We start from the raw sequence: 12,746 nt of genomic DNA, 5'->3' as shown, positions 1-12,746 counted from the left end.
GCACTGACTTTGCATAGTATCTGCACTTCATAAAGAATTTACTGTCACACATGGTAGTTGTAAATGTCAAGGTAGAAAATACTTCATGATTGCCATAAATCATTGATGAATTCTCTCCATCTAAGCTGCACTTGGTCTCTTAACCTTTTCGTATTCTGTGCGATATGAATCTGCTGTAGTAGCATCAGCTCAAGGATATATAGCCTAATGCACCAACTTGCCCATGTGCAGCTGGACGTTCCAAGTCCATATTAGTCTTTATCTTGCGTCTGGGGAAACAGGATTCATTGGCAAACTACTGTTGTCCTAGGTAGTACTGGAAATGGAAAACTACTCTAACAAGCCTGATTGCAGAATCCAATTATTGGGCTAATAGCTTTTCCTCAACACTGTATAATATTTTCTATCACAACGGCTGCAATTTCTTAGATCAGTGTTATGTGGGCGGTAGCTTAAAGTGTTTGTAATTTCTGGGTATTTTGCTTTGTTATGCAAAATACACAGGTTATGTAAAATACATTTCTTAGCACTTTGATTTTGAACACCTGCACGGTATCTAAATGTAAATATAAATCTATATTTGAAATGCATGGTTAAGTGCAATAGAAAAAAAAAATCAAGATTAAAGCAGTGCTAATGGAAAGCAAGGAGAGGCTGTATCACACTAATGTATCACAGTATATCACAATAATGTTCAGTAAGTGAGGTTTGCTGGGCTGTATTTGCTCCAAGATAGTCTTACAGTTTGCTGCACGACTACATTAAGGACACACCATGAATAATTCAGAAAGCTTTCAACGAACTGAATATAAACTTGGGCTTGTAATGAGTCTAAATTCCTCTACCACTCTCAGACTACGGATGTATTCACATCTCCTGCTGGGGCTGAAATTGTTTGGAGAGAGGAAGCTGTGAGTCATACCAGCCCGGTGTCTCTCTTTGTCACAGATTGCTAACCTTCACTGCTGTGCAGAAAGATAATTACATTACTGTTATGGAGAGATAAGGCCAAACTGCTATTTTAAGTATTTGAATGACTGTATGTTTTGATTACAAAGCAGCGAGAATGTTCACTGCTGTCTTTTCATGTTTACATGTCCTTCATTTTGGAAAGTCATGTGGCTTTGTTTAAAGTGCTTACTCACTTATAGTGCACAACATATCAGGTTGGTATGTTATGAGAGGACAGAGACAGAACAATGGTGTACATATTTTGATATCATTGCCCTTGTTTATAATGGGTTCGGAACTGAAAAGGACTTAAACCCCCTCCCTACTATTGTCATCATTGGTATTACTGTTAAGACTTGTTTTCGGATTTCTGAATGTCCTATGAGACAGTGTGTAATTATGGCATGTTATTTGGCATACCAATACAATACATAACAACAATATGTGTATGAGATTCCCAGCGGAAATATAAACAAACCTCCTGTAGAACAAACTATAGAAAGCCAAGCACAGAAATAACCTAAAATCTTGTATATATGTCTTGAGTAGAGCAAAACAATAATGCCATCAAGAGCATAGATATAAAGGCCTTTTAAAGAGTATTACAACTGCCAAAAACTGACCTTTCTTTCCTTTTACCTTGAGAATCAAATGTTTTGGTTCTATGTGATTGCCTAGCAGATAATCAAGGTAACTGGAGTTTGCAGAGTAGCTGTGAAACACATCTGGACTTTCCAGATACAAGTGTATCTAACATAAGATCACTTGTCACATCTTCATTACACAGAGGTGATCCCCATTACACTGATAACAATTGACTGCACCAATGTGGATGTATGATAGTGTGATAGTTATTGGGGTAGAGTGCTTATTTTTGTTTTGTCTTTGTACTTACTAAGATCAATTGTAGAGATTTGTTGTCATTTTTCATGAAAGACTGTTGATCATTGTCAAAAAAGCCAATCATATTCACAGTAATTTAATATTGTAAAATTATAAAAATGAAAAAGTCCAATAAGGTAAAAAAAAAAAGTTTGCATTATATTATTCAGTCCCCACAGCAATGTTAATTAAAAAATGAATTAGTAGCTGAATTTCCATTGTGTTATTTCAGAATCTAAACTAAAGCACTGAGTTGTATTGAAATCAACCACTGGTACTCTTATACGTGATTTTTGCCACTACTGCAGGTTTTGCGAATCCCCTACAAGTGATCTGGAGATGAGGAATGGCCGTGGTCGAGGTAAGCGAATGAGACCGAATAGCAACACCCCTATCAACGAAAACAGCAACTCATCAGACAACAAGGGCACCACCAACAACAAGACTCGTGCTGCCTCTAACAGCAAGGGCCGGAGGGGAAGCCAAACGCCATCAGAGCGTCGCACCCCACCTAACAGCAACACAGAGGACATCAAGGCCAGTCCCTCCTCAGCTGGAAAACGCAAGACCAAACCAGCCTCAGACATGGAACCCAATTCCAGCTCGGAGGACACCAAAGGCAACAAACGTATGCGGACAAACTCCAACAGTGGAGGGGCGGGACCAACGGGTCTCCCTATCCCTTCTATTAAGACTGAGCCACTTCCACCTCCACTCGATCGCAGCTGTCCCTCTCCAGTTCTTATTGACTGCCCACACCCTAACTGTAACAAGAAGTACAAGCACATAAATGGTCTCAAGTACCACCAAGCCCGTGCCCACAATGATGATGACATAAAGTTGGACTTAGATGGAGACAGTGAATATGGAGAGGACTCAACTCTCCACCCTGAACCAGGGAACTGTAATGGAGCATCTATCTCTCAGAAAGGATGCTTGTCTCCAGCACGTTCAGTTACTCCAAAAGGCAGGAACTTTGATGCTCAAAGTCCTTCCCCATCTCCTGGCAAGTTTGGTTCAAAGCAGAGTAAAAAGAAAATTGCGGAGACAGATCCAGAAACGGGAGGTACACCGACGGATGGGTGTGAAGATGGGCTATGTCTCACTGATGAGGCCAGTAATGATGGTATAGATGATAAGAGAGGATTAGACAAGTCCAAAAAGGGTAGCACTGGCACAAAGGCTGATAAAATGGCTCAGAAAAATATGAAGTCACCACGGCCCATTGGCCCTGGCTCTACAGGTTCCCAGCAGATGTACCCTTTTCCTCCTGGAAACCCAAATTCTTCCCCGGGGCTTACCCCAATGATACAAGGAATCCCCAAGAGTCCTCAAATGAAGGGCACACAGCCAAAACCCCCTGCCATTGGAGATCCTGCCCCAAGTAGCTCCAAAGACAAGAAGAAGAAAGACAAGAAGAAAAAAGATGGCGGGAAGGAGGCTGACAGCCCCAAGCCTCCGGGAAAGGGAGGAAAACTGGAGGAAGGAAAGCTTCCATACTCTGAACCTTGTGATCAAGGAATTAAGGGGGAAGGACTCCTCAATGGTTCCTCAGATCCACATCAGAGTCGCTTGGCCAGTATCAAGGCTGAGGCTGACAAGATTTACAGCTTTTCTGACAATGCCCCTAGCCCATCCATTGGTGTAGCCAGTCGGATAGATGGTAGTGGAATGCCACAGCCTCTTACTCCACTTCATGTGGGGAACCAGAATGGTGCTGACAACTCTTCAGTCAAAACCAATAGCCCAGCATATTCAGACATTTCAGATGCTGGTGAGGATGGTGAAGGGAAACTAGAAGGCGTCAAAGTCAGGACAGAGGACCAAGCCATTAGGGAAAGTGTCAAAAAAGCGCTCTTTCCAAACCAGACACCCAACAAAGATTCCCCGTACTATCCCGGCTATGAGACTTATTACTCACCCAATTACGTCAACCCCAGTCCCGGTGGGCCCAATCCAGGCACGCCAGTGGCTGAAGGCCAGGTTAAGATCAAAAAGGATGATGACCAGGATCAAGGTGAGGAAAAAGTCAAGGTTGAGGTTCATGAAGACCGCAAACCTGACAGCAGTGCTCCTGGCCAGCAGCAGCAACAGCAGCAACAGCAGCAGCAGCAGCAGCAACCGCAACCGCAACCGCAACCGCAACCCTCAGTCATCCAACAGCGATCTAACATGTACATGCAACCTCTTTACTACAACCAGTATGCTTATGTTCCCCCATATGCATACCATCCTGATCAAGCTTACCATAACCACTTGATGAACACCAACCCAGCCTACCGGCAACAGTATGAAGAGCGGCAACGACAGATGGCTGAACAGCATCGTGCTGCTGAGAAGAAGTCAGACGTAGCCATAAAAGAACGAGAAGCGTCCATGAAGGAGGAGTGGAAACAAAAGAGCCCAATGCTGCCAAGCCTCTCCAAAGCCCCAAGTCAGTCTGACCTTGGAAAGACTCCACAGCCCCCGAGCAAATCCAGGGACTCCCCCCCTGAGCCCTCCTCCAAATCCCTGGGAAGCATAAAGGGGGAGGACCCAAAGTCCCAGCAAGCTGAGGGGCTAAAGATGAAGCTGACTGAAGGAGGCCACCATGGAAAGGAAGACTCCAAGCAAGCACTGGAGTCCAGAGGTCAGGCAGGGATGGAGCAGGCCATGTGGTACAGACAGGTAAATACCAATGTTAGAATATATGCCTGTGAATCTGTTGTAAGAATGTTTTAGAGTTACTTCAATATGTAGATGCTGATTTGTGCTGACTTGGACCTTCTTTCCCGCCTTCAGCAGTACCCCGAGATCCAGAAGCCCCAAGCTGACGATGAACACCAGCAACAACAACCTCGATGGAAAGATGAAAGGGACAGAGAACGGGAACGTGATCGTAAATTAAAGGAGGATAGGCCGAGGCCCAAGGACAGTCAAAGTGGGCCCAAGGAGGATGGCAAAGAGGGTAGTGATCCCAGAATCACTTCTGAGGACCACCGGATCATGAGCAAAGACTCTCGTTCTAATCCCCACATGCAGTTCTCATCACCACTAGCACAGCACCAAGGCTACATGCCCTACATGCATGGTTACCCCTATGGACAAGGCTATGACCCCAACCACCCTGGATACAGGGGAATGCCCTCAGTCATGATGCAGAATTACCCAGGTATGACATTAGATTAACACCAAATACATGTAAAATATCAAGGTTTTTTTATACACTCCTAGACAAAAAATAATATGTTGTATGAAAGATTTTGGTGGAGGTTGTTGGGGGCAAAACACAGCATGGGTGTAATCTGCCTGTAAGTTAGATAGGTCAAGTCAATAAAGGATTGATTCTGTTTGACATATGTTTCTAACGGTGGTTCTGAATAGGATAATTACTTGTGGAAAATGTTGAATACTAGAAAGCATTGCAGGCATCCTTCCATTCAGGGGTTGGCTAAATTGCAAGCTCTTATAAAGACTACTGGGAGCAGTTGAATTTGTGTTAATCCACAAATTCTTGGAGGTCTGATCTGATATATGTAGCTCAAAGAATAAGTTTAGTTTTAGTTTTTATCACACCGACGTGGCTGGTGATTCACCACAAAACATGGCAACCGTACTGTTGATAACTTACATAAAACATCCATGTGGGCACAGTAGAGAGAATGCTGGTCCTAAGCCACTTTCCTTTTGTAAATGAAATGAAAATGCCAAATTTGCCATTGCCAAATGTGGTCAACAACATTGCAATATTTACAGTGTGTGTTTTCAATTTCAAGATCAAAATGATCCCATGTAGAGAAAATGTGCTGGAACTAGACTCTTTTAACTGTCAATACTTGGATGTAGCCCTATTAAACGGATGATGTGAGATTTTGTCCAGAAGTCAAAATGGACTGGTTAGTGACCAAAAATCAATTGCGTTTACCATTCAGCTTGATTGATGTAAGCATTAATGAGAATAATCAGTCATCACTTGTCACATTTGTATTCCATATAAACCCAAATTTGAACCCTCAATGTTCTTCGTCGCTCTTAGGTTCGTACCTACCTGGAGGCTATCCATTTTCTCCATATGGCAGTAAAATAGCCGGAGGTGAGGAATGCAGCGACAAATCTCGCGCTAGCCCTACTGTCACCAAAACGGCAACAGACTCCAAAGCCCTGGATATCCTGCATCAGCACGCCAGCCAATACAAGAGCAAATCCCCCACAGTAGGCGACAAGCCACCCCATGACAGGGAGAGGGAGCAGGATAGAGGAGCTGGTGGAGACAGAGATCGGGAAAGGGAGCGTGAGAGGGAAAGAGAAAGAGACGTGGACCGACCACGATCCTCGCCCTCCCAGCGCATCATGCCCTCTCACCACCACCTGGGATACCCCCTGCTCTCAGGGCAATATGACCTGTCCTACGCCACAGGTCAGTCAGTCCTCAGTCGTCCCATCTCTGCTGTTAGACAGTGGATTCACTACACTAAATGTTATACTGTTCTTACATACTTAATAAGGTACTATACATGCAAAGTAGTAATGCCAGTTACTTAAATAAAAAAGGCCCACAGTCCAGAATACTTACTGTAAGTAGATGCAGACTGTTAAATAATGGCAGATAAACAATCAGCGATCTAAATTCAGAACCTAAATAGGAAATATCACTGATAGCCATACATTTTCCAACTCGTCATAGGTCTCTCCTCATCAGCTATTGTTGCCAGCCAACAAGCAGCAACCCCCTCCCTCTACCCACCACCACGGAGGTGAGAACGGTAAGACCCCCTTAGCTGGAGAGACACACAAAAGACTGACGGTGAAACAAAACACAAACCTATTTAGACACATAGATGAGGAGTGCTGACATTGTGCTTCATATAAACAGTGCACATAACTCAAGTTATGTAAATATTTAGGTTATGAGTACTGGCACAGATGTAGATTGTCATGTAAAAATAAAAATATCTTTGTCCAAGGTTGATTTTGATTCGAAGCGAAAAGAACACCCTGCTCGACTCTTTCCTTGCAACATTTATGTTGCAGACTCCGAGGCAGCAACCTGTAAAGAAAACAAATCCTGGCCAAACAAAGCCCTTACGACTCTGCTGCAATCTAGTACAATATGCAGTGCAGCATTTAGCCCCTCAGCTCATCCATCCTAAGTAGGTCCTCTGAGGACAAGTGGATCATAGTGTTGATAATAGAGATGTGGAATGAGCCTTCTAAGACACTAAGCCAGAGCAGCCTGCACTGACATCTAGTGGGGGCTCTTTCAAATTACAATTGATTCATTTGATAAATAAATGTTCAGAAGGCTGCAGATCCAACACATTACAACTAATGACGTACCTCCAGTGGTGGAAGGAGTATTCAAATCCTTTACTTAGAAATACCACAAAAAATATACTGCATTACAAGTAAAAGTCCTCTTACTTACATGAAAGTACATTAGTATTATCTGCAAAATGTACCTAAAAGTACTCATTATACGGCATGCTATATTATTGTATCTATGCTATTATTGTATTGCAACCATGTATGCATTAATGTGTAAACAGTATTTTAATGTTGTAATTTGTCAGTGTAGAAAACAATTTTACATACAATATTGTGTCGAAAAAAACAAACACATTTTTAAGATGATCATATATTTTATATATAAAATCTTAATCTAAGAAAGTAAATAGTTAATGTGGTTAATAAATAAAGTAAAAAGTCCAATCATTACCTCTGACATGTAGTGAAGTAGAAGTATTGCTAGTATTACTGCCTACCTCATACAGAGAGGTGTGTAAAGCATTTATGAAACAGTACCCATTTTATATACATGAACAGGTGATCTGGTGATAAATAATTCTTTCCTTTGTATCTTTCACAGGGAAACCTGACCGTCACACCTCAACCCTGCAAAGATTCATGTGACTGGCTCACATGAAAAGAAAATCTCCCGGGTGTTACCTTTTAGACATCAGTTGAATGGTGTTTCTATCTATATTTTTAGTTCTTCTGCCCCAAGGATAGGCAGATTGTCGTTTTTTTTCCCTCCCCTCGTAAATGACCCCAAATTTTCCAGACCTTGGACTATAACAGGACTGATAATAACCCAGGTTCAAAGCCATCACTCTGCCTGATCACGCAGAGGAAACACCAACCCGCTGATTATCTAGTCTTTGCACTGTCAACAAATACAATGCAAAAAGAGACTATTGGACTGCCAGAACAGCTTTTTTTGTTGTTTTTTTGTTGTTGTTTTTTTCTTTCTTTGACTGCATTGTTTTTTTTGTCACACGCAGAAAGAAATTGGCAGGGGATGTCGGGTGACTGATGGGGAAAGGGGGAGTCAAACTAAATTAAAGACTGAAAAGAAAAAGTGAATCATATTGAAATGATTTCAACTCTATGTCTTTGGCTTATTGTATGCCATGAAACAACAGTATATCCTTAACTTGACAAATGTTTGGCTATATTTCGCGGGGAGAGGGAATATGGCAACAGCTGCTTTCTTCAGAGACTTAAGAGCCTGAGACTGAAGTTTTTCATTTTCCATCGTCATTGTTGATTCCCATCCTCCTTTGAACCCTCAGTTCTTGTTTCAGGGATGACGTCGTCATGTTTCGCGAAGGGACCGCATACACCTCAATGGAGAATAAACACTATTCATGTTTTCTTTTCTCAGTAATACTTAACTCCATATCATTGTGTTCATCCTTGAATGTGTCTGATGCTGGTATTAGTCCTGTTTTTTGTCCTCACAATGAAAGGGTCACATCTGTCTTTACACTCACTCAAAAACGGAGAAGCCACATTAGCAAGCGATGAATTCACGGGACGTTGTCGTCACTGCATTAGGCCACTTGTGGGGGTTTTGGTGTTTTACTGTAAGATTGTGCTTCGTTCAGCTCGTCAGGTTTGATTGTTTTCTGTAAACAATGTGAAATTTCACTCAACTCATGTATTTTTCTGCTGTAATATAGACTTTTAGCCAACGTTTATGTGCATAAATGTTTATATTTATCCCAGCACGCAACTGTTGTCACTGTTAAATAGCTTTTGGCTGTCACAGCGTTTAACATTATGTGCTCAGATCATTAATGCTGCAGAGTCCCTCGACGTCTCGCTGTGCTTCTTCTTGGCCCCAGCTTTGGTTGTCTTGCTGCACTTTTATTTCTTTTATTTTTTTTACTCACTTGACCTCCTGCTTTGTCAACACATCACAAGCTTGGTTCACATCTCCAGTGATTTCAGTGATTCAATGGCAACTCAAACTGTCAGATTAAGTGAAAATAAAAAGGTGACTCAGTCTGATTTTAGGCTATTGTGCACCGTCAAAAGGCGAACATTTCTCTTGGTGCTTCGCTTGCTCGTGTGGCTTCACTATAACACACAATCACCTCGGACAGCATGGCTTTCTTACCAGCGGCTTTGGATGAGTCCAAAACTGGGCCAGTGAGTCTGATACCTCAGACACCAGTTCTCTTTGTTCAGTTGCTGCCTGTGCTGTAACATCAACTACTGGCACATTAAACACGAGCGCATGAAACAACCCAAAAACTAAATCTTTCAGCTGTTACTATTACAGAGCAAACACGAACCAATCGGACGCAGACAAAGGAAGGGTGAGCCGGTAAAAAGCTTGGAGCAAAAGCTGACACAGCAAAACGAGTGAAGTGGGACCTTGATCACGCACACACGACTGAAGAGCTGAAGTTGCCCCATCAGCTGAAAAGAAGCACGTTGCTCTAGGCTTTCCTTTGGATCTCAAACTGCTGGTGCCACTCTGTAAATTCAACCCAGTCTGGTTAACTCTAAATCTGTCAACAAGGCCTGTTCTGTCAGAGGACCCTCTTGGCTTTAAATTACAGTTCTCTTATACCTCAGGGGTTGTAAGTGAAATTCTATCCATATGCTGTTTGCATTGATTTGAGAGGGCTTCTGTTTGTGGGTGTGAAAAAAAAGAAAAGAAGCACATTTCCTGCTCTGAGCTGGATGTGCTGTAGTGGTTCATTCACAATTGGCTCAGAATAGGGAATTATTAAAGGCTTTATGCCACACCGTGCTGTTGTGGGTTGTGAACAGTCTTTACGTTCCTCTGACGCATTATAGTGAGAGTAGAATATTGACCATGTTGTCATTAAATTTAATTTGACTCATTTTGGTTTTAACAATCACTTTTAATGTTCCCATTGTTGTAGTTTGTTTTCTCATTTAATACTGTATGTGTTGGAGTCCATAAGCCACCAGTTAATCTATCTAATCTGTCTAACACCCTGTGAAGGTGGATGTCGGCTGTTTGTTGAGACACTACTCACGATTATGAAACTGCAGCTCTTCGTTTTGAGGTTCTCGGACATTCCCAGTAAATAAGTTGCCACTTTCTCGTCCCACGGAAGTTTGCAAGGTGGTATATCTTTTGACTTTTTTGCGCATTTTAAAGAAGAATGGCTGACATGAATAAGCTGAATGTGGTGGTGTTTGACTTGTACTTAATCTGTAAGGGTAGGCAGCTGTGATGTTGTCATTAAAGTCAGTGGGTTTTAGTACCAGCAGACTGCATACAGTGCATATAGTTTTATCAGACAATGGTTGTGACAAGTGCATTTGTTCTCTCTCTCTCTGAGAGTAGTAATGTTATCTCAGTAGTAAGCAAAGCCCAGTGAAAACCATATAATATACTAAAGTGTATGAAAAGCCAGAAAAGTAATGTTTGCTATCAACATATTGGAAAGTGCTTGGCTCTTGTATGTTGCAGGACTGTATTTGTTTCATGGTGAAGAGTATATTTATTGGCCAGCAGTTGTCTCAATTGGTGCCTAGTTGAACATTCTTCTGTGAAAACACAGAGACACTTGCTCGTTTGTTCTTTCCCGACCCACCTACTGTCACACAAACCTCCCCCCACCCCCCCTCAAAAAAAAAAGTACCAGTTCTGGTGCTTGCAAGGATGTTTACAATGTCTTCATTTTCTTTCTGTGTGAGAAATTCAGAACTCTTCGCCCTCTCCTCCTTTCTCCCGCCCTTCAGGAGTTTGTGTAAAGTGTACATTACCATGGTTCTTTTTTATACAATACTCTGTAACTTGCCTTTGTAAATTTGGGCTGGAAAAAAATAAATCTTTTTATGAGACAATCTGTCCTGGGGACTGCTCAATGGTTTCTGCTCTGTCGCCGCTGTACAGGTAAGATAACAATACTGTTAAATGATCCTAATTTCAACTACCATTAAGTTGTTTGTGCAAGTTTTGTCTTCTAAGCAATATTCATCAACCTTCAAAGTCGAGAAAAGAAAAGTGTAAGTCATCATGGAGTAATTATTTCACTTAAATCGCTGCATTACAAGTGAAAATGTTCTACTCGAACCTTTACTTCAGTAAAAAGTATCAAAAGTAAAAGTACTCATTGTGCAAGTTTTGCAAGCATTTCTGAGTGGACTGTCATTAAACTGATTTACAGTTTTTAGTCTAAAGTCACAAGAAGGCAGGACATACATGTCCAACATTGCTTTTTAATGAATCCTCCTTTACTGGAGATGTCGAAAGAATGACGCTGGAAACACACATTAGAATATGGAAGCTGCACTGTGGCGTCCGGCCACAGGAGAGCAGCGTCTCTGAGGAGGCCACGGTCCGTCTCAGCTGGAGCAAATGTTAGATTTGAGCCTGTTTTAAGGAGTTTTACTGCTGACTAATTTTCAATTTTGATCAATTTTGAGAATCAACTAATGTCTTTAAGTCCCTCCTCTCAAAAATGTGTTTCGCTTATTGTGACTTCACTGTGCAGAATGATGTATTCACATGAATCTGCTGACGGAAGAAAGTTTCTCTGTGCTCACCTTAAAGGTGCCCTGTACAGTTTTTTTGTAAACAAACAAAAGTTATATTTACATTCATTTCATCCTTGAGGTCAAACAAATGTGTTAGAGTGCATTTACTTCCTCATAAAACGTATTCAAGTATTTTAAGTCCAGCGTTGTTTACCTCCATGTTTACTAGCTTGCAGTCTTTTTCTACCCTGACTTTACTGGTGCATTGCAGCACATCTTGGTGAGTTACCGCCACCTGTTGATTAGTGGCGTAGTGTGACACCGTCGGCAGGAGTAACTGTGTGCCCTCGTACGCGTGCATGAGATAAACAAAACGGCTTCAGAAACAGCTTCGTAGCCCTACTTGAGGTCAAAAGCTCCACAGGAAACCCTTAAATCTGAGTGTACCAGCAGGATTTTGTGCCAGTCATCATTCATTTTTTCTGGATTTTTCAATTAGGGAGGAGTAGATGTAATTTTAAGAATTTGTAATTAGTTTATTGATGTTTTTTGTGTCTGTATGTGTGTGTAAAAACCCCATCAGAAATTATTATTCAAAGCAGAGTATTTTGTGTCAAGTCTTGAAACATGTCTGAGGGGATCTTTAAGTCAAAAACATCTTTGGCACATGCTTCTCAAACGTGAGGCTTTGCTTCTTTTTTCAGCTCTATATAATTTCAAATTGAACATCTTTTGAGTTTTCAACAGTTGATCAGACACATTATGCAAATTGAGCATTTTGTCACTAATTTATGGACTGAACAAAATACTCTAATGGATTGAAAAATAAAATAATAATTAGTTGCAAAGTACACGCTGTTAAAACTTGATCTGCGTGTGCTGTGGCATTCACTTCTCTCAGTCAGTTGGGATATTTTTAACTGCCCCTAATGCTCCTGAACTGAGAGTGCGCTCTGTGCATTAGCATAATGCAACATCAGTGACGGGGAGTGATTACGCCGGGGATGATTTTGTTGAGTGTAAATGTGAAATCTGATTATCCTCTATGCTCTCAGTTCGGCAGAGGGAGGAGGGCCGGAGAGAGAGGGAGAGAGAGAGAGAGAGAGGGAGGTTGGCTGGAGGAGAGATTCAGAGGGAAGGAGGGGTTAAGATAGCAATGTGCTGAGCCAATGGCTTTTCCACAGAGC

The 12,746-nt window shown here is 41.8% G+C and overlaps 1 protein-coding gene across 2 annotated transcripts in view; it reads left to right on the top strand.

The window, feature by feature from the left end:
• The window catches only part of znf609b (zinc finger protein 609b), a 43,757-nt gene extending 37,187 nt beyond the window's left edge, over positions 1-6,570 (top strand). Inside the window, exons 4-8 of one of the 2 annotated variants that reach the window (XM_070904612.1) lie at positions 2,142-3,903; positions 3,952-4,500; positions 4,618-4,984; positions 5,849-6,229; positions 6,497-6,570. In XM_070904612.1, coding sequence (XP_070760713.1) covers positions 2,142-3,903; positions 3,952-4,500; positions 4,618-4,984; positions 5,849-6,229; positions 6,497-6,570 — 3,133 coding nt within the window. Of the gene's footprint in view, positions 1-2,141; positions 4,501-4,617; positions 4,985-5,848; positions 6,230-6,496 lie in introns of both variants that reach the window. The other variant, XM_070904602.1, reaches the window with a different exon arrangement.
• Positions 6,571-12,746: the final 6,176 nt, after the last annotated feature.

The sequence above is a fragment of the Enoplosus armatus genome, chromosome 1 (genome assembly GCF_043641665.1).
Source record: "Enoplosus armatus isolate fEnoArm2 chromosome 1, fEnoArm2.hap1, whole genome shotgun sequence".
NCBI lineage: Eukaryota > Metazoa > Chordata > Actinopteri > Centrarchiformes > Enoplosidae > Enoplosus > Enoplosus armatus.
This window is presented reverse-complemented; position numbering and strand designations above follow the sequence as displayed.